This window comes from Branchiostoma belcheri, unplaced genomic scaffold (assembly GCF_001625305.1).
Source record: "Branchiostoma belcheri isolate BF01 breed outbred unplaced genomic scaffold, Haploidv18h27 scaffold9, whole genome shotgun sequence".
In the NCBI taxonomy this organism is placed as follows: domain Eukaryota; kingdom Metazoa; phylum Chordata; class Leptocardii; order Amphioxiformes; family Branchiostomatidae; genus Branchiostoma; species Branchiostoma belcheri.
In genome coordinates, this window is record NW_017804575.1 from 502607 (window position 1) to 523711 (window position 21105).

A 21105-nucleotide genomic window follows, 5' to 3' on the forward strand; every position below is an offset into this window, starting at 1 on the left:
GATTAAACCTTAATCTTATGGTTCCAGGAGATGCCATACTTTGTACCTTGTCCGATTGTTGTGCAAAAAGGTTTATGGTTATTGTTTCAGAGTATGTAAGACAAGTAACCGAACCGTGATATCTCTACTCACAGCCATTCCAGATTACGAAGGTCAGCAAACGTTCCAGGAATGATGTTGGTCACTTCATTGTTGCCAAGAAAACTAGAGAATCAAAGACAAAATGAATGAATGGTTTACATTTTTGTACATTACATGGTAATTAATAGCTTAATGGAGTATTCTGTACGTTGAAGCAAGCACAAGTGAAATCATGGAGTACATAATTTTTAAAAACAACAAAGAACAAATAACCTCCTTTACAGTCATATTGGGGGACTTATCCACAAATGCATTTACCTTTAAAGATATGATCATTTTGCTACACAAACTCTTTATATTTCAGTCGCCAGCTTCAAAGAGGTTAAATTTCCAGTCTTTTACAAAGTTGGTTGTCTTTTATCTCAAGTTGGAACATCTCAGGGGGAAACTGCAGAAACATCGGGGCCAGGGGCTTTATTTAAGGCTTGATTTTTTTGGTCTAATTTTGTTATCAATTTATGTCTGTTCATTTAAATGGAACATTTGCATGCAATAATGCCTCTCTATTGCATGCAAACTACGTTACATTAATCAATTTTGTCGCTGCAACGCAGAGTGAATTTGCAGTAGACGGGGACTTAATCCCAGTGTGACAGATCAAAGCCGACCGACACGCACCTCGATAATAAGTACTTAATGTTCCATCAAGACTGCCTATCGAGTTAGACCGGTAAAATTGGGCACAAATTGAATTTTGGCATTGCGAACTGCTCACGCATTATTACTACAGACACGTAATACAGGGCACACAATATAATAGGGTTCAACGAATGGCTTAAGGCCACTTCACTGACAACCCTGACACGATCAGCTCACGATCAGCTCGATCTGAAACGAAGCTGGATCAAAGCGAATCAATTCGTCTCGATATCCGGCTAGTTGGAAAATGGCTGCCGTTTTCGTTGTTCAGTAGGAGAAAACTGACCAAAATATAGAACTTAAATTATTGAATGCATGGCCGTTCGTGTTAACTCACTTGTATCAATACAGTGTCAAATGCGATGCTGCCAGTACAAGAAAATATCAACTTACAGTTTCTGAAGGTTTTCCAGACCGGCGAACACAGACACCTCTATGTGCGTGATCTTATTCCAGTTCAGGTTTCTAAAAGAAGAATCCAATGTAAAAGAGATAAAGACTGTTTTGATCCAATTTCAGGGCGCATTTAATTACAATCCATATTAGATTAATTATTTCAAAAACAAAAATAGGGCATCGTTATATATGTTGCCTCCGATCGCACATGTATTACTAATCATGATATGCAAAAAACCGTCTGTCGTTGTTGTAATTTGTAACATGTTACAATTCCTTGCTCCTTGTTTCTGAAGCCTTCAGAGGTGTGTGTTTTAGTACAGGATTGTGTAGAATTGGTAATTCGTTCTTTTTCCGACCATTGTAGGACTAACCCGCCTCCTACGAAGCCGGCAATGCCACCCATTAAGAATTCTACAAAACCAAGTACTAACACGCACGCCCCTCGTCCGGCAGCATATACAGGAGGTTACGTTTTTGACATTTTACCACAATAGCTGATGCACTTAATCTTGGGTTAATGTTTATAACAGTTTTAGAATATATCAAAATGGATTTACCAATTAGAAGCCCGCATTTGATGCCAGGCACTGCCCCCTTTCTGGTGTATTTTTTTTTTTTAGGAAATGGCAAGGACTAATGTTACCATATAAAACTCTAAAGATCTACAATAGAATTATTCTCATACTTGGCGACATGATAGGAAAAGAATGGAACCTGTTTCTAGTTCGGTACGTACAGGGTTTGGAGATCGGCGAGGTTCTCAAAAGGCTGGCCCCGTAGCACGCCCAGGATGTTGTTTTGTAGAAATCTACGTAATGGCATAGTTACATATTTACCCAAACAGTTCTTAACATAGAGCTACCGAAATGAACGTTGAATTTCATCATGAAATATTACCAACACAGATGAGCTTGCAGACTAATGTTGGCAAGTACTTCTTTAGAAATAAATGAAAAGGTGATTTTCCAACTTGCAATACATCTATTTATTATTGTCAATTACACAAGCATTAAAGCAACATGAAATCTCACAGTCGTGTGACTTGTGCGGGGATATCCGTTGGTACTTGACTGATGTTCTGTTCCTGGCAGCGCAAGGATGTGTTTTGGGCACACAAGCAAGGTGTCGGAACCGTTGCTAACACTGGAAAAAACACATTGTTTATCGATACACACAATAACATGTTAAACTGTTTTATAGAGTTTAAATTCAACCAAGGAAACAAAAAAATGGGGTGATATTTTCATAACCCCAGCATCCACATCGTAAAATTTAAGGTCCCCAACATGATCATCCTCATCCGACTGAAACGTTTTTGAAGAATCCGGCTAAAGCTAAATGAGATCCAGGCAGACACATGTTTTATGCAGGTATAGCTTTTTCGGGAATTCTACGTAATTATGTATTATATTATCAATCTATGTGAGTGACATTTTGACATATTAAAGTTTGAACAGCTATCAATCATTATCATAATTTGTGTAAACAAGTAAACGAAGAAAACGTGGTATTCTGTACAACAAATACTAGCATTATCACTCGATTGTAACACTTTATCAAAGACGAAAAAACGAAACCATGACATTAATGTTTTCTGAATAGTTTTGGTCAACACTTAGATTGTGTGTATTAGGCGCAGGTACCACTCGTCTGGTACAGGTAATTTTTAACGCAGCAAAATTCAAAAATATATATTTAAAGCAATGCCATTGCAAAATAATACTGAACTTACCACAGAGAGACATCTCGTATCTAAGTTCTGCTCCAGGATACTCTAGATGTGTAAGGTCTTCTTCGTCATATTCTAGATGTGTAAGGTCTTTTTCGTCATATTCACCCCATTCACGCCATACAGGCCATGGGATAGGTATAGGGTCCCCTGTATCATATACAAACTTTATTGTAATTTATTCACCAGTGACATTTGCAAGAACTTTGAATTGGAACTTAGTAGATAACAGTTAATACTAAAGTGAGCCTAGTATAATACCAATGCTACTTCTTGGTAATATATAGCAATTGTTGGGTTCACCTATAATGGCTACATATAGCGGACATAAGTAGAAGTTGAAAGGTCTATTTAATTGCTATTGTATACGCATGGAAATGTCACGTCCCCGAAATCAATGTACCATGTACCAGTAAACATACTAAAAGAACACAATGACGTATAAAATATAAAACTATTATATCAATTTTACGAGTTCGTTTTGTTTTTACCTTTCATTATCACCTACTAAATTAGTAGTTCGATTTTGCCCGTGCAAAAATTGAATTTGACATTGAAAAAAATTCCCTTTTCAACATTTTTTGTGCAATTATCTCACAATTTCGGCCTAAAGTTGGCGCTTAAACATGCCATGACTGACGCACCCTTGTCCTGCCTGCATTTTTTTGCAAAATATTTTTCAAATAATTTGATGTTTAAAAAGTCATAGACCCTTGACTTTTTTGCCCTATGGTGGCGCACCAATACCACCGAATCGTACATATACAGCAGGGCACTATATAGATGGTACTTTGAGTGTAACGGGCCCCGCAGGAACAGCAGACAGTATTTTGGCAGTACGGTTGAATACTCAAGTTTTATTTTAAACTTCATGCCCGAGGGCTAATTGCATGAACAGAAGAAACATTTGGTATAAAAACAGATAATTAGTACACATGGAACTATTAACTACTAAGTAACTACTAGTAAAAACTACTGGGTTTGACTTCTTTTTTGAATTTTGTAAAGAAAAAAAATTGACAGCTTTAAGTTACCACAAAACATTTCGTCATCATTGTTTCCACAGTCGTCCTTGCCGTCACAATGCAGCGCCTGCGGGACACATTTGGACAGATTGCCGCACTGGAACTCCCCTACAAGACACAGCGACGGCTCTCTGCACTGCGGTACTGCATCAGGGTCTGAAATAACAAGAGAACAGCTGGTTCTTTGACTGGGTCTGCACAGGAATATCTAAAAAACAAGATCGGCACATCGGCGAGCGTGCGAATAAAAACGTTTGGCAAAAAATCGCCTTCATTTTAAAACCTACGTGATCACGAAGATTAAAGAAATAAGTAATCGCACAAAGTATGGTAATACAAATAATAAGCTCTTTATTTTCATCTCTTCAGATTTTCTTCTTTTCCTTTATTTGATTTTGACATTCTACGATATAAGGCCATGTTGATTTGATTATATGGATGACGTCATGACATGTCAGTAGACTTGAAAGTTAAGAGAGGTCCTCGATCTGTTAGCTAGCTGACATTGAGAGGTATTGTTTATGGCTAGTTTACATTTATTGTAGCTTCAATGTCGAAATATTTGCCTTTCTACCATCAGTAGGTGATGGTTTTATACCCACCAATAGCTGTAAAAATGTAGACTATTTTCCATGCCTGTAACTATAATCATCATTCTGACGTTTCAATTTCATCAGCGTCTTAGCCTGTCATTCTGCCATGCACCTCAACCTCCTCATATCGCCTGTACTTTCCATCATGTAAAACAAATTAACCCTACGTCAATTCAATTTGTGGTTTCCGCTTCCAAGTCTGGAAAGTGTCAGGAAATATATATCAATGTAAAGAATCCAGAGAACTAAATGTATTATAATTGGAGAAAAATTACAGCTGTTGAGAGAGATAATTCTAATGATAAGGGGCCATGCAGTTTTTAATACAATTTGAACGCCATTACGTGAGGGTAATAACAATTAATTATATTTCAAGTGGTAGACACGCTGTAAGATATTGCTAATTTCCCTTTATCACCCAGGAATAGAAATGACAACAAGATGCGGTAGGACAAAAACCTACGTCAAGTAATTATGTTCGGTAAATAATTTCATCAGGTTGTTGAATGATTGAATGCTAAAGTTCTTTTATTCACAGCCATTCATTTTACATGAGCCGACGTCTCGATGAGACAGTGAACCAGTAGCACCTATCTTCATTGTACATTGAACCAGTAACACCTATCTTCAGTGCACAGTGAACCAGTAACACTTATCTTCAGTGCACAGTGAATCAGTAACACCTAGCTTCAGTGCACAGTGAACCAGTAGCACCTATCTTCATTGTACATTGAACCAGTCTCACCTATCTTCAGTGCACAGTGAACCAGTAATACCTATCTTCAGTGCACAGTGAACCAGTAGCACCTATCTTCATTGTACATTAAACCAGTAACATCTATCTTCAGTGCACAGTGAACCAGTAACACTTATCTTCAGTGCACAGTGAACCAGTAACACTTATCTTCAGTGCACAGTGAATCAGTAACACCTATCTTCATTGTACATTGAACCAGTAACACCTATCTTCAGTGCACAGTGAACCAGTAACACTTATCTTCAGTGCACAGTAAACCAGTCACACCTATCTTCGGTGCACAGTGAACCAGCCACACCTATCTTCGGTGCACAGTGAACCAGTCTCACCTATCTTCAGTGCACAGTGAACCAGTCACACCTATCTTCAGTGCACAGTGAACCAGTCTCACCTATCTTCAGTGCACAGTGAACCAGCCACACCTATCTTCGGTGCACAGTGAACCAGCCACACCTATCTTCGGTGCACAGTCAAGTCACAAACATGTCACATTAGCTGAAGATGGCAGGTTACCTAAACGTCGGCTCATTTTTATTATTATTGAATGAATGAAAGACCTTTATTGTACGCTTGTGCTCTAACGAGCTAAGTACAGGTCATGGGTAAACAGGGAAAAGAAAACAGTAATGACACTTACATATACTATATAAACTAATGTTATCTACTATTTACAGGTTTAGCTTCTTCTCGCTTCTTGACGCAGTTAAAGATGTACGAACATATTGAGCTAATGATACACGGTTTGTCAAGTTTCATGAGGAATTCGAATTTTTCTATTCTATCTAAATGTCTAAAGCTTGGGAACTTATCTATTACATAAGTATAGAGGGAATCCCTCTCATTTCTATATAATGTGCAGTCAACTACAAAATGGCATTCATCTTCAATATAATCTAGATTACAAAATTGGCAGATCCTTTGCTAAAAGAACCGTTTGTTTTACTTGAGCCGACGTTTAGGTGACCGTTCTCCAGATTTGTAGTTCGCTCTTCTGCCAAGTCGAGTGGGTGGTGTTTGTCTTGCAATTTGAATAACGGGAAATTCACTCTAGAATCCATATAGCTCCAGGGAGCGGCAAACCGCATTCCTTAGACTTTGACTCGCAAGAAGACAAAATTTAATTAGTGTGCCAACTCCCCAGGTTGCCATATCTGACTATTTGGCCAATTCTACTCTTCTAAATGCTTAAGAAGCCTAGTAGAGGCTAGGATGTATAAAGGAATATACTTGAACCGCACACGTTTAACAATCCAAAGCATAGAAACATACTTCTTGTCTGATGTCGGTTAACCGTGATGACTTGTGGACAAGCGTAGCGTGGTTATTTTACTACAGTTCGTCGTCGTCGTCTTTAGTCATCCTCAACAGAGGTTAAGCATAATGTTTTTTTTTCGAGTAAGGACACACCGATTTAAGTTTATGGATGACATCCTCTGAAGACCCCCAAACTAGTTCGCGCGGGCGAATAAAAAAAATCCCGGCCAAAAATAAAAATGCTACTAAACCACAGGAATACAAAGCTGGTATTGTGAATTCGCGGCAGTTCTTAGCGGCGATGTATACGACAAGCCGGCACATGCTGGCTTTTTTGCGGAATTTATGAATCGGTACTGTCCGTATGTACTGAGTTCTTAAGTCGTGGAGCTTCGAATTCGATAGCCTGGGTGCTCGGCTCCGTATTATCGCTAACTATCATGGACTACCCAGGCCTAGAGCCAGACCTATGCTTCGGCGGACGTGATCTTTTTTTTTTTTTTTTTTGAGGGCGACAGGCGAAAATCATTGCGCGCGCGGATGTCATCCATAAAATTAAGGCGGTGTGGCCTAACTATACAATATGTGCAATTGGGACTTCGCTCCGGGTAGCGTATATAGGGTTGATGAATGTAAATCACCGTTTGGCGAATACGACACGAAGGTTTGCCAGGCTTCAAGACATAATTAATGGCAATGTAATTTCAGAGTCACAAAACCACGATATTTAGGGTGAGGAAAGCTGTCTGATATTGACATATACTGCCATTTCTTGGCGCACATTATCGTCATCATTTCATACTTGAAGCCTTTGAAATAGCCCTCATACAAGCTACGTGAGGAGTCCTTTAAATCCTATTTATTCAGCCTACAAGGAGTCTGGTGGAGACTACTAGTAATTTTCCCCATAGCCCCATGCAATATTTTCAAAGATATACCACGTGCCTTTTAATATATGAAAATCCCTCCCATTATCAATGTCCTTCACCCCCCCTCCCCAATTATTTTTTGGTACCACCAATGAATAACAAGAACTAGCCTACGATACGAAACAAGAAACCATACGCATTCCATTGGCGATATCACATTTTTGCCTTTCAGTTATTAGTATGTTATTATATACGGTTGCACAGATTTAACCTACTACATTAAAATAATGACTAGAAAATTGACTTAAAAATACACTTTTGAGATTACACTGGATGACTTTAACGTACATATATTTATGATATTGATAAATGTTTACTTTTGAAATTGGGAAGTACTATAAGCAAACAGCTAATCTGCTTGACTTAACCTCGTCTTGTTCAAATTTGTATTCTCTTTACGTTTGTCCTTTAACCGAATGTGCTCAAGGTCATTTGATCTTTGCCCTCAATCGTGCCGTCGTTTCATAACATCACCAGCCATGCAGAGAGCATGAAAGGTTGTGTACCGTGATACCAAATTTGACCTTTTCGGGTAGATGTCTTAGTCTCGAAGGTTTAGAACTAGAAGCTTGCTACGGTTGTTTCGGCCTATGTTGGCCCAAAGGTTGCCGTGGCTGGCGTATTCTAGACACATTTTTTATCAGCAAAATCATGTCCGAAGGCTACTTTACTTTGGTGTCTTTTCGAGTGCAGAGTGAATTTTTATCTTTTGTACGTGGCTAACGTTTTAGCAAACTTTGTAAAGTTATCCGTCTTGTTCATAAAAGATACAGCATAGACCGCGCTAGTCTCGATCCGACGGAGCAGGAACCTGATTCCAGACGTTATATTTGTGCAGATGACTGACGTTTGTAGTAGTAGTAATAGTAGTAGTAGTAGCAGTAGTAGTAGTCGGTAGTAGTATTAGTGCTGGTGGTGGTTACTGTAGTAGTAGTAGTAGTAGTACCAGCAGCAGCAGTAGAAGTAGTAGTAATACTAGAAAGGCCAATATTTGCTTTGGAGCAAATACAGCGATGGGTTCACCACATTTTACGACATGGCAGGGAAAGAATGAGAAACACAAGGGAAAACAATGATTTACATTGATATAACTATAATATGAAGTAAAATACAACTAAAACAACAGTTGGATAGCTATTCCCTACTTTATTGGTTAGGATTTTTAATTGCATAATGCAAACTGTTGATTTTCAAAATAAAAAAAAAACGTCCATGCCCCGCATTCCAATGCTGGAGCAGGAAAGCTTGAAATCCCTACCAAAACACTTGAATACAGACATACTGTCAGTATGGAAATGCTCTGTGCAGGTGTTAATCAAGTTAAATCCCAACAGCCAATCAGCAAGAAATGCTCTGTGCAGGTGGAAATGCTCTGTGCAGTCTGTTAATCAAGTTAAATCCCAACAGCCAATCAGCAAGAAGAATAGAGGAAAGCTGCATGCCTATTGGTTGATGCCCTGCATTCCATTGTGATGACTCATGCCCAAACGTGGTAAACAAGGCACACTAACACAGTAATACATTTGCTATAACACAGCCAAAAAACTCAAATAAAACCATTCTAAAAGCCTGTATCACAATAAATTTAAAAACGCCTAGGGGTATTTGCCCACTGTACCTCCATACCAAATTTCAGGACCTCGGGCCCTAAAATGAAGAAGCTGAATCCATTTAAAAAATGGCAGGAGAAGAAGGAGAAGGAGAAGGAGAAGGAGGAGAAGAAACATCAGAAAAAGCAATATGGGTTCACCACCACTTCGTGGTGTGGTGAACCCATAACTAGTAGTAGTAGTAGTAGTAGTAGTAGTTGTAGTAGTAGCCAAAAAACAGTAACATTCACTACCTTTCATCAGTGACAGTGGAGAGTTGTCAGATTTGCAGGTTGATAAGCACAAACTGCCGATTAATATGCACATAAGCGACGACAAATTTTTGAAGGTCCAAGGGAAACAAAGGTTAGACAAAAGTAAGTCAAGACAATGATAATGCAAATTAGTCGCTCCTGTTGTAGTTATTATTATAGCTGTAGTAGGTCAAGTTGCTGGTTTACACCGCTTCATCGGGGTGACACTGGGGTGTTACTGGGATGATGTGAATCATAGACTAGAAAGGTCAACATTTGCTCGGGAGCAAATACAGCATATTTCACCCATTTTCCCCCCGCATTCCAGAATAGACTGTTTCATAAGACATTTCTTTCAAATTTAATGCCTCCAAAATCGTCTTATTATCTATCCTTATACCTTGTTAAAGTACACGTATGTAGTGGGATATAGCGTGTGAATCAGGAGAGCATCTAGAACAGACGAGCTGGAATAGGTGCCCACGTGATTATCACATGACCAGCAGGTGATGACCACGTGATGAACACATGACCAATAGCGTTACGTCTCGGAGTAAGCCAAAGCAACAGTCCTTTGTCTCCGCTGTTTTCGAAATGTTTCCAAAATGCTTAGATTAAATATGTACGCCACCAGGAGGCAGCCTCGTATTTCTTTCAAATTCAATGTCTCCAAATTCGTATGGAGTAAACGATAACTCCATTACAATGGCCCGTGATTTTGAAGCCGGTTTGACTGTACTTCTATCTGCAGCTGGAGCTTATGATTAGCAATTTTCATCGTTTCCAAGCAGGCCCTAGTTCAACTCTACTGGATATATAATAACTATGATAAAACGAGAAATTGGCATTCTTTGTGAGGCCGTTAAAGACAGATTGAGCTAACCCTGTGGCAACACATATATGGAAAAGTCAGTCGTGCAATGAAACATACCATGGTGTAATATATACATCGAGCAGCATACAAAAATGCCAGTTAATGGAATGTAATATCTCTTCCTCCTTGTTTTTTTATACCAGCATTACAGCCGCCCTTTTACGAGATCGTGGGAGAAGATAGTAGTAAGAACCAGATTCCCAATTGGACTGTGGATTATAAGCAGAAACCAGTAAATGGAAAGGGCAGTATTTCTTAACGTGAAAATTGTAAAGTAGCAGTTTAATGGCCACTAAAACGGTGTAACGTTTTATGAGTGGACCAAAACAAGGAAATTTATTGCCTCCAAATGTACCGTCTCTATTCATGGTCGTCTACGCCCTCTGTTAGGAGCATACGAGCTGGCAATATAAAGTATCATAACATGAAACTTCCCCGTCTTCACAGAGAAAATTTATATGTCCTGCAAGGCTCAAGTTGCAATTATATTAGGCTCCATCTATCACTTGCACAACTTGCTGAAGAAGCCTGTATCAATCTCTCACCTAGGGATTCACCTTCTGTGTGTTCAGAAACTTAAAGAAATAGTTTGTTGTTTGACATAAGAATATATCGTAGATACAAAACGATTTACACTTGGCTGAACGACAGAAAAGGAAAATGCAAGTTCCAATATTGTTTGTGATTTATCATTATCCATTATGTTATGTTATATTATCATATTAATATGTTATGTTATGTTATGTTATGCACTGCCATTGTTGTACGTGTACCTTATTTTAAAAAAGCTGAAACTTGGGTTTCACTTTTTTGTATGTTACATAAAAACTACCTCTTGTCTTGTTCTTTTTCATTGGTGTCGCCGATGTTTCCACAAACCTGGGCAACAGGGGTGTAATCTTTTTTTGCAGGAGTAACGAGCGAAATTTTTGTCCAGAGAAAGCTAAATACTTCCTGTACAATTTGGTTACAAGTGCGTACACTGATGTGTTGAACCATTAGACCTCCTCTGTTCAGAGATGCTTAAGTCCTGTCGGCATTTTAATGATAGAGAGAAATGAGCCGTGAAACTCAACTGAGCCTCAGCGGAGCATCAAAAAGCTCTGCATCTTCCTTAGAACACCATTAGAGACATTTGAGACGGTACACTGACCGCGAGGATTCACATCAGATATCTTCAGGTAGGGTTGAGCGATTGTCGGCCTGCATCTTGCAAACGGCACATTAAGAGACTCGATAGAAAAGATTTAAAAAAGATTCACCTTGGGAATGTTCTGTACAGATCCAAGTCTATGACAGAAAGTGTTTCTTACATCTAAATGGGTACACGGTATACATACACTATCAGCAGAATAATTTTAATATAATGTACTTCATTTCTACATATTTGGCAAGATGAAAGCACTCGGCGACTTCAAAGCAGAAAGATGTATTTTCCGCTCAGACAACTGCTTTAATTTGTTTTCACGATGTTACACCTGAAAATATATTCACAGACTGATTGATCTTTTCGACTTCAACTATTCTACTTGTGTCCTATCAGTAATTCTACGGGATATGGGGTTGGGACATGAAAGGAAAGGAAAAAGCAAAGGTCTCCCGTGCCCTTATGCAGAGCGTAGGGTGGTGCCCATATCCATTTCTGTAGCCCTTGGCCATGGGCGACACACAGTTGTGCAATGCACTACAGCAGGGGGCTGTCTGCTGGTAGTGCTGTGTGTTTGACCTTCCCACACCCTTTCTCTTATATGCTGAGTGCTAAGCAGAGAAAGAAGTGTGTACCATTTTTAAAGTCTTTGGTATGACCCGGCCGGGGTTTGAACTCACGACCTCACGGTTACAAAGCGAGCACTCTACCAATTGAGCTATTGTACCGGGACATGAGGTCGTTGAATTTCATTTACTAAACCCCAATTAGCTTGTTTCGATTTTGCATTTTGGTCTATTTGTCCTTGTAATCAGTATATCTCTGTTTAATCATTTTGTGTAGATGGCGCCGTTAATATTAACTGAGAACTTGAAACTTGAGTTCGACGCCATCTTGTATGTTTTTATGCTTTTGCTGTTTTAATAAAAGAAATTCACAGAAGTGGAAAATCGCAGCGCAAGGCTTATTACAATACACTATGCCTGTTGGCTCAAAAATAAAACCCTGTAGCCTGCAAGATCACCAACTAAAAAAAGGCAATGGCTTTCGGTTATTATATACCTTTATTACGAGGACGTTATGTATTGGAGTGTGTGTCTGTGTGAACATTGCATATCGTTAAAGAGAAACCGTGCAAATGAGGGTATTTTTGCATAATGTATGAGGATACGTCAGGATAGCCCTCTTTGATAAGATCTTTGTTACTGGACAACTCCTGGTATTTCAATATATGGGTGGAGAATAAATTGTGTAAGGCGTATGCAAATGAGTATCTTATTTGCGTAATCAAAGAGAATCATTTATGATTAGTCAGTCGTAAAGGTTCAAATAATATGACAAAGATATGAGGTCGTGGTACTAGGTGACATATGTTTACATCTGGAATCATTTCCATCGTTTGTTCATTGTTTTTTTTTTCGAAAGTCAGACGTGAGGATAATGTAGCCATGTCGGCATATTTGTCTTTGTGTTGAGAATCACTGCGGCAGTACACCTGTTCCAACGCATGCTTCAGGAGGACCACCCTCTACATGACTTAGTTCCGCCCACTAGGTCAGGTGCCACGGGACGGTCACTCAGAAACTCTGGCACAATCAGTCTACCTAAAGCCCGGACTAAGAGACTTAGCAACTCATTCCTTCATTGTGCTGTTCGCCTCTATAACAAGACAATCCAGCAGTAGTGTTATATATATTGTACCTAGCTAAATTCTTCGTGATAACTGCGTATTTAACCTGCATAGATTTTAATTGTGTAATCGTCTTAAGATTGAGGTCGCCTATGTTCGCCTATGCAATCGTCTTAATATGTGTTTACCTATGTTGTTTCATGTGCACGATGAAGAGTGTTTTTTTAAAAACACTCTTCATCGTGCACATGAAACATAATTTCGTCCTTATTATAATAGTATATAGAACATTAAAATGTTCTATATACTATTGTAATAAGGACGAAATTCGGGTATTTGCCCGCGAGATCCTTACTGAATAAAATTTGATTTGATTTGATTTGAACTTCTCAGTCAGCTGTTTGGGTCTTTGAGATAACACCGATCCTAGGTGTAGATATAGAAAAAAAGCCAGGATGCGGGATACATAATGCTTGTCTGTGTTACATCTGTATGCTAAGATGGTTCCGATTTTTTGGTACACTAAGTGGCAAACGTTTACGCTCTTGAAGTGTGTTTCCGAAGTTTGCACGTAAGCCCAGGTCTGGCGCTTATCCAGGAATGAAGTTTGTGGTGAATGCATAGTGGAGGTTGATAACGAGCAAGGTGTATATTTGTATGGACGAGTCTTTAAAAAAGAATTGCAAAGAAAATAAAATAAATACACCATTAATATTTCAGCACACACCACTTAAATGGTTTTGTGGATTTTTGATTTTGGCAGACCAAAATTTCGGCATATTTTATAAAGAGATGACGTCTCAGAACTCTTGTGTTATATTTTTCCGCCGCCTTTTTTCGAAATGTTGTAAATTGTGTTCCTAAATGATTCCGTTCTTGTGAAGGGTAGGTTATTACTCTCCGAGCAGAGGTTTGGGTCTTGGCTTATTTTTGGCGTGTTGTTAGGCTTTTTATCGGGCTTTCCTTTTTTTCATTTTCTTTTTATAGGATTTGCACTTGTAGATTATTTTTTACACCAACCCCTATAAAAAAGCCTAAAACACGATAAAAATAAGCCCGAACCCAAACCTCTGTCTGGAGAGTAGTAAGTTATATGCCCTCTGCCTTTTCGGAAAACATGTCACAAGAAACTGACAAGAGAAGCCAATCTATAAACATGGGTTTGTACAGGAATGACAAACGTACATCGCCTTGCCTGATGGAAGGTCACACTGTACCAATTGAACCCAGCAGCTGATCTGATGGCTTGATGTCAATGTGATGCACTTAACTTTTCCCAGGCTGTGTTGTCCGTGACCCACCGGGCTCTTCATTCCAAACCAAATGTCTATTAAAAGGGGGCAGAAGCGAGGACGCTCCAAACAAATATGTATTACCTGACCCAGGGTACTTTGTCATGCTAGTCACAGGAAAGATTTTTCCTGTCTGCAAGACCTATCAAAGTTTAAAACACCAATCTTCAGCTTTTAAAGGACTCCTTAATACGTTATGCTGTTTATATGAAACGCATCTGTTACATAGGTGGACTTTAAGAACAGTTTATATAAAACGATGAAGGTAGAATTGCGTTCTACAACTTTTTACAGTGAGGTCTTAAAATAACAACAGTTAAAAAGCCGAGATTTTGCGAATAATGCAACGTCGCTGCTGAATATCTCATAACCTCCCCGACATGTTTGTGCTGTAAGTTTACACAGCCAATCCTTCTTTATGCATTTCACGTCTTGCAAACATGCACATGAATGGTGAGAGAGTGAGGATCCTTTTGTATATTGTAACACGCACAGCTCCTCCTGATTCTTTATTCTTCCTGCAGAAAAAAAGATCAGTCACCCCAATTAAAAACTCATCCCCTTAAGATACGAGTCGCTGTAAACCCATTTACGGAGGCAGATTGCACCGTGAGCTTCTCTGGCCTTTAACCCACCCTCAACGAGCCAAGAATGCATGAAAACGTCTTCATTTGACTCTAAAGCACGACGGGGCCAACCTGTGGCAAAGGTTTGGCAATGCACATCTCTTTTCGACAGAGATGACGAGGCAGTATCGCAGTAGATTGGCGGTTCTGATCACGTGGCCGAGTAATATCTACTGTGCCCCAGAACCCGCGCCCCGTTCATTCGTCAAGATCCATAATTATCATGAAGCGTCATTTTGGTTGGTACATTACATAATGAAAAATTAAACTGTTTTCCGTCTCAAAAGGAAGTTTAGTCACCCCGAATTTTAGACCAAATCTGTCGGTCAAATCCGCTATCTGACTTGAGTGCTGTAGACACGTGATTTTGTTTGATGTCAGCACTGGGTCAAAGGTGATCTACATCAGAGCACACCGACCGAGACGGGGGGCGGTACCGACTTCCGAACTTTGACCCAGGTCTGCTTCGCTTGAAGGACGTTAGCCACGCCAAGCACGCAAATGATATTGGCAACAGTTGCAAAGGCTGTTCAAAACTCTCAAGAGTCGTTTTGTTAACAATTTACAAATTACAAAAGGTCACTGACTTCCTTCATGGAGTAAAAAAGAAATACTTACCGTAGCCACTGCCGATTGACCAGATACCCCATAATGCTGTCAGGATGACGACTCTTGTAAGCTTTTCCATTGCTCTGTGTTAACAAAGAAAACAACAACAAAATGTTTAGAATAACATCGACTATAGTACAAGTTCCGCTGTATGTGTTTTGATAATTAAATAATTATCTAAATAAGAGAATAACTCTTCCGTTATGTGAGCATGATGAATATGGTTACTTAGAAATGATTAGATTTTGGGACAACCTGGATTGTCAATATCATTCCAAATGCCGTCTTTTTAGTTTTTTTCTGAAACATTAGACAGCTGGTGACTACAATATCTAAACTCTTAGGTAAATTGGCATGTCACGTTGAATATTTATAAGTACCCACAATCATACAGACCATCGTGATATGTACTAATATGAACTAATATGAATTCTGTTTGCTTCGTGCATCAAAGATCGTCTTAAAGGACAACATTTTTCACGGCACAGGATCAAAAGCCGGCCAGGTGTTTATCTTTGGAAGATGAAAGCACACCGTACCGCGCTGCTGGAAAAAAGGAAACATCTATCTGAACGGATAATTCTCTCCGGTGGTTCCCTTTGTAGGTAGACACTGATTATGAGCCAGAGCTTAGTTCTTTGTTCAGCTTTCCAATGACAGCACATTATGTTCTTTACTTCTACGAGGGTCCACGTCACCGTTACGGTAATGCATTCTAACTTCTTATTTCGAGGCAGTGAAAGACGAATTAATGACCCCCCTTTACCCATGATATTGTGATATTAATAGGAAACTAGTTTTCATTTTGTCTGAGCGTAGAGAAATAACGATGAAATTTGTTTAAACATAATCTATTTTCTTATCTTTCGAAACCTACTCATTGCAGAAAAGTGGGACACTTCGTCTACCACAGCTTCCAAAAAAAAGACAAATCAAAAACGTTTAGCTTGCATTCTGACTAGCCTCCTTTTCAGGCGTTCCCGGACCGGTCGTTTTTGTGTGTATATGTGTGTGTGTGTGTGTGTGTGTGTGTGTGTTGTGTGGTGGTGTGGGGGGGGGGTAGTTTTCTGATCAAACGTAGATCGCACGCAATAGAAGCTCCGGCTGTCAACCCTACATATATCTCTGTGGGTTGCCAAAATATGCATACAGTTTTTCACGACTGTATGCGTGTGTGTATCTATAGTGATGAATGTTTACCTGCGGTAACAACCTCTGATTGACGTGCTGCAGCACGCTGAGATAAACCCAAGGGGATGAATTAGTCTCTGATAGTAAACCTACTGAGGCTTACACACTGTTCCTCTGACAGAGACCGCTGTCAAGACTGACAACTCTGCGTCCTTACTCTGACAGAACAGCTAAAATGTGACAAACAATTCATGCAAGGAGACTCCTTGGAGTCCATGGACTCCTTGCAGTAACAAACTCGTCAGCAATGCGAAGTCTCAACATCTATTATCTGAGTTTTAATGTCTTATTTAGCTTCAATACATTAAATCTAGTAGATTTCCTGATCTGTGATCTTCCGTTGACAGACATATTGTTTCCTTTTGAAAATAATTTCATCAGGTTGGGAGAGCATATTTAGGATATTGTGGTTTTCTTTTTACACAACCACAGAATCTCTCACCTTTCTTTCATTTTTCTTATTCTTATATTTTGTATATTCATGTTTTTATTATTTATTATTTGTTTGGAGGAGTCAGCTTTGTTAAAGGATTCTATCCTGTTGCTGCCTCCTCTCAGTTTCTTCTCTTAACAAATAAATTTTGATGTCTGTCAGACACCTTCCCTACAGCTCTTCGTTGACGTACGCAAGGTGATGAGACAATCCTTGGTGTTGTGTAAAAAGAACACTCCAATATTCTAGGTTGCAATCATGTGACAGATCAGCTTGGTTTGCTACAAAAATATGCGACGGAAATATCTAGAATGTCTCCCAGTTTTACTTGTCATTTCTTATTCTTTAGTTTCAATTTCAATTAATTGGGAACAAGTGGTTAGGTAAGGGTTAGCCTAAATATATACTAAAGACACAGGTTACAACGTTTAAAGTCCTAATAAACCTACACACATAGTTTACATTAATTTTTGAATAATACGTAAAATGTGAGTGAGAGCTGGTATATATGGCTCGTGTTCGTATGTTTGGATTCAGTAGTTTCTAAGTGTCTCTTATAGTAAACCAGAGCTGGGGCCATGCTTGACTTCGTCAAAGCTTTTGACAGGGTCGACTTTACAAAAAAAGTGTTGTGTGTTCTCTCAATCTCGTGCTGCGATCTTTGCTAGCCACACGGCTCATCAGCTTGCCTACGCGTAGGAGTTAGAGAGTCTCCTGTCTTCTCTGATCGGCGGGATACAATGTGTGGTGTCCCACAAGGGACGGTGTTAGGTCCACTTGTCTTCCTGTCTGTGATTGATAACGCAGCACGAAATGCGGTGGTGCAACGATGGAAATTTGTGAATGATTTACACATATTGGAGAGCCGCAAGCAAGGCAAAGAACAGCACCTAATTAAGGGAAATACAAAATAATGGTACGCCGCAAGAGATGCAGGGATATGTTTCTTTACATGTTGAGATCAGACCGCGCCCCCTCAACAACTATTTAATGGTAGAAGTCTAAATAACAAAGCTACGTACATACAAAACATCACGACGATCCGTCGACACTTTCTGGACTTACCGTATCTGTAGTTAAGGACTCGCAAACGTCCCATCAAAATTTGGTCCCTATATACAAACAGTATCTATTTACAAGCCCAAAAGTTACCACTAACAAATCAAGTCCCTTGCATATCTATGACACCATATACTTTAACCGGAAATTCTGCAGTAACGAGAAAGGCCACTATCAAATCATATATTTGATATAAAGACCGACCCACCTATAAAATTTCATGAAAATATATGCAAAGCTTCTTGAGTTATCTTGCTTATGACCGACTCCTAATTATGGCTTGGGGAAGTTCCGCCAGCGTTAGGGAGGCCGTATTTGGCTTTATTTAAGAGGGGATTAAATTGCGGAAGACACCTACTTAAATGTATCTCTATGTACAGATGCTACAGGTGAATACTTTTCACCTTGGCGGCTGTGTGCAACACCCCCTCTATGTACGGCTGTAGACGCCTATAGAATGTAGGAATATAGAAATTTTACCCGTCAAGATCCAAAAGTTTGCCTTTAAGTTATCTACAAGAGACCTCAGACCTCTTTGACAGACTGGCTTCCTACTAATCTGTATCATAACTGTAGACATACCTTTGTCGTGACTGGAATAAGCACCGGAAACCATCTAGCACGGTTTATGGATGCCGCTTCGCTTCACGAGACGATAAAATCTTCACATTACCCGTTGATGCGATTTCAAAAGGAAGGCCGTTACAGCAGGTATGGCCCGTAATCCCCTCATAACGTTATCAGGGCAGCGTTTAAACCATATTTGCAGATATATCTTCGGGTGAAAAATCTAAACTATACATGCTTTAGCTATGATTACATGTATAATATCACAACGCACAATTTTACTGTGATAACAGATTTGAGAGACGTCATTGGTTCTGAAGTCTAATAATAGGAATAAAGGACCACTAACGACCCTTGCACAGACACAGAGGACGTCATAAACAATTCTGCCAATTTATATTTATTGCATGCGTCACGTGTCTATAAAGCCATATGTGCTGCGTAATCCTTTCAATAAAAACAGAAATCAGACATACAGAGTTTTTTTAGTACTTAAACAACGAGGGAGGCAAACTTGTGCATTTAAATTCATTATCTCGAAACCCTGTTTAGAATTATTCTAACTGTTGGAGAACGATGGCGAACGATGGAGGCTGGTAGGATGAATCGTCAACCATGCCGGTCTTTAAGTTAGTCTCAGAGAGAGTGTTGGACCTTGCCCTCCGCATAGATATTCCAGATTTTACCTTGCATCTTCCAAAGAATACAGTTGTTACTACATCAATGATTTGCGTCAAAAACGATTCTGTTTTCCGAGCCAATTTCAGCCGTTCTCCAAAAGCTACAGCGTGGTTTTCTGGCAGCTTCAGAAAAGGCCAAGGTTACAGTCGAAGCACGTTCTGCCAGTCGTAATCCCATCGCACAAAACCCGAAGCACTTTGGGGTAGATTCAAAAGTTCTGAAAACGTCTCAGGACAAAAAATATTCCCTCAATTAAATAGCGACGGAACGATAATTTCTGAAATGCATTTTTGTAAACTTCTGTAGCAGTAGCTTGCAAAACTTCAGAATCGTGTTAAGTGCTAGAGCACAACGTTTGAGCTCAATGTTGGTGAATGCAAGGGTTTACGCAAGTCTCTACATCACATGTAGCAGGCTAGGATATAAGTTTTCTTACACATGGATTACCTTAGACTGTAAAAGTATGCATGCGTCGTAATCCGAATGCAAGACAGCTGTACTTTCTGTTCCCACTCTAAGGCTGTGAGATCAGCTACCCAGTGATAGTTACAATGTTATTCTCATTTAGGCAATCTGATACCAGTTTCGTCTGGCGACTGTCTATGCCTTCAAGCCACTCGGGCAAAGCCTCAGATTTAAAAACGCGCAGTGGAAGTTGTTAAAACAGAATATCAGGAACGCCAGGCGGTGACAAATTTGCATTAGGTCAAGACCAGGTCCGACATCTAGAATTGGATCTGCACACTTAGCGGCGCTGCCCGCGGTTTAACCCGCACGTCTGCGTTAGAAATGCCGCACGCTGCTGAAGTTGCCACGACGAATGTGCAAAACGTGATGAAGATGATAAACAGTTTGGGCCCTAAACGACTCAGTGTCTGGTTTAACATATACGTGTAAACAAACAACAACAATAATAAAGACTTGCCCTCAACAGTTGCTCTTGCAGTGCTAGTGCAAATTACCATTTCTATCCAGCTTTTACATCATGTGATAAATAAAATATTTTACCAGAGCTCTCTTTCTAATAACAAGTTTTATGCTCATCTCTTCTTCACTGCTTATCCATTATTTTAGGCGCATAACGCAAGGTGACTCAAGATATCACTTGCCTGGAATCACAAATAGCACATATTACCACACGTAAGTACTTTAAATTATGAGATGGATGTCTCAAAGAGAGAAGCAATCTGTAAAGCTTAGATATAGAATAATATAGTCTCCCCATTCCTCATTTGCAGCTAACGTACTGCATTAAGCCTCAATGGGAAATAAATATGCAATAAATTTCATTGTCATTGTCATTTGTGTCTATAAGCAACCGGATGTACAGTTTATAGTTATGAATTACTTATGATTCTAAAATAACATATCTTCTTCGTATATTTTATTTTTGACTGCTGAAAGGGATGGGGGATATCACTAGTTGTAAACGTAGTATTGCTAGGTTATATATGTCGACACATGCCTCCTTTTACAACACTGCCTGTACCATTCCATGGGTAAAATGGAACAAACATCTTGATATCAAAAACGACAAAAAATATAAAATTTGCAGACCTGCTGAATGCTGACTATAATTTGTATATGACGTTTGGACTATATATTGATAGTTCATGGATTTATGTTAGCATGTTTTAAATAAAGAACAGAAATATTCAACAGGTTTGAGATTGTTACGAATGGCAGT

General features: G+C 39.3%; 1 protein-coding gene across 1 annotated transcript in view; it reads right to left on the minus strand.

Moving 5' to 3' along the window:
• LOC109487569 (relaxin receptor 1-like) overlaps positions 1 to 15566 on the minus strand; it is a 27450-nt gene extending 11884 nt beyond the window's left edge. The window contains exons 1-6 of the mRNA XM_019791577.1: positions 15497 to 15566; positions 3927 to 4089; positions 2911 to 3009; positions 2211 to 2357; positions 1916 to 1987; positions 1174 to 1245 (exon numbers count right to left, since the gene is read on the minus strand). Coding sequence (XP_019647136.1) covers positions 1174 to 1245; positions 1916 to 1987; positions 2211 to 2357; positions 2911 to 3009; positions 3927 to 4089; positions 15497 to 15566 — 623 coding nt within the window. The remainder of the gene's footprint in view (positions 1 to 1173; positions 1246 to 1915; positions 1988 to 2210; positions 2358 to 2910; positions 3010 to 3926; positions 4090 to 15496) is intronic.
• Between the last annotated feature and the right edge of the window lie 5539 nt (positions 15567 to 21105).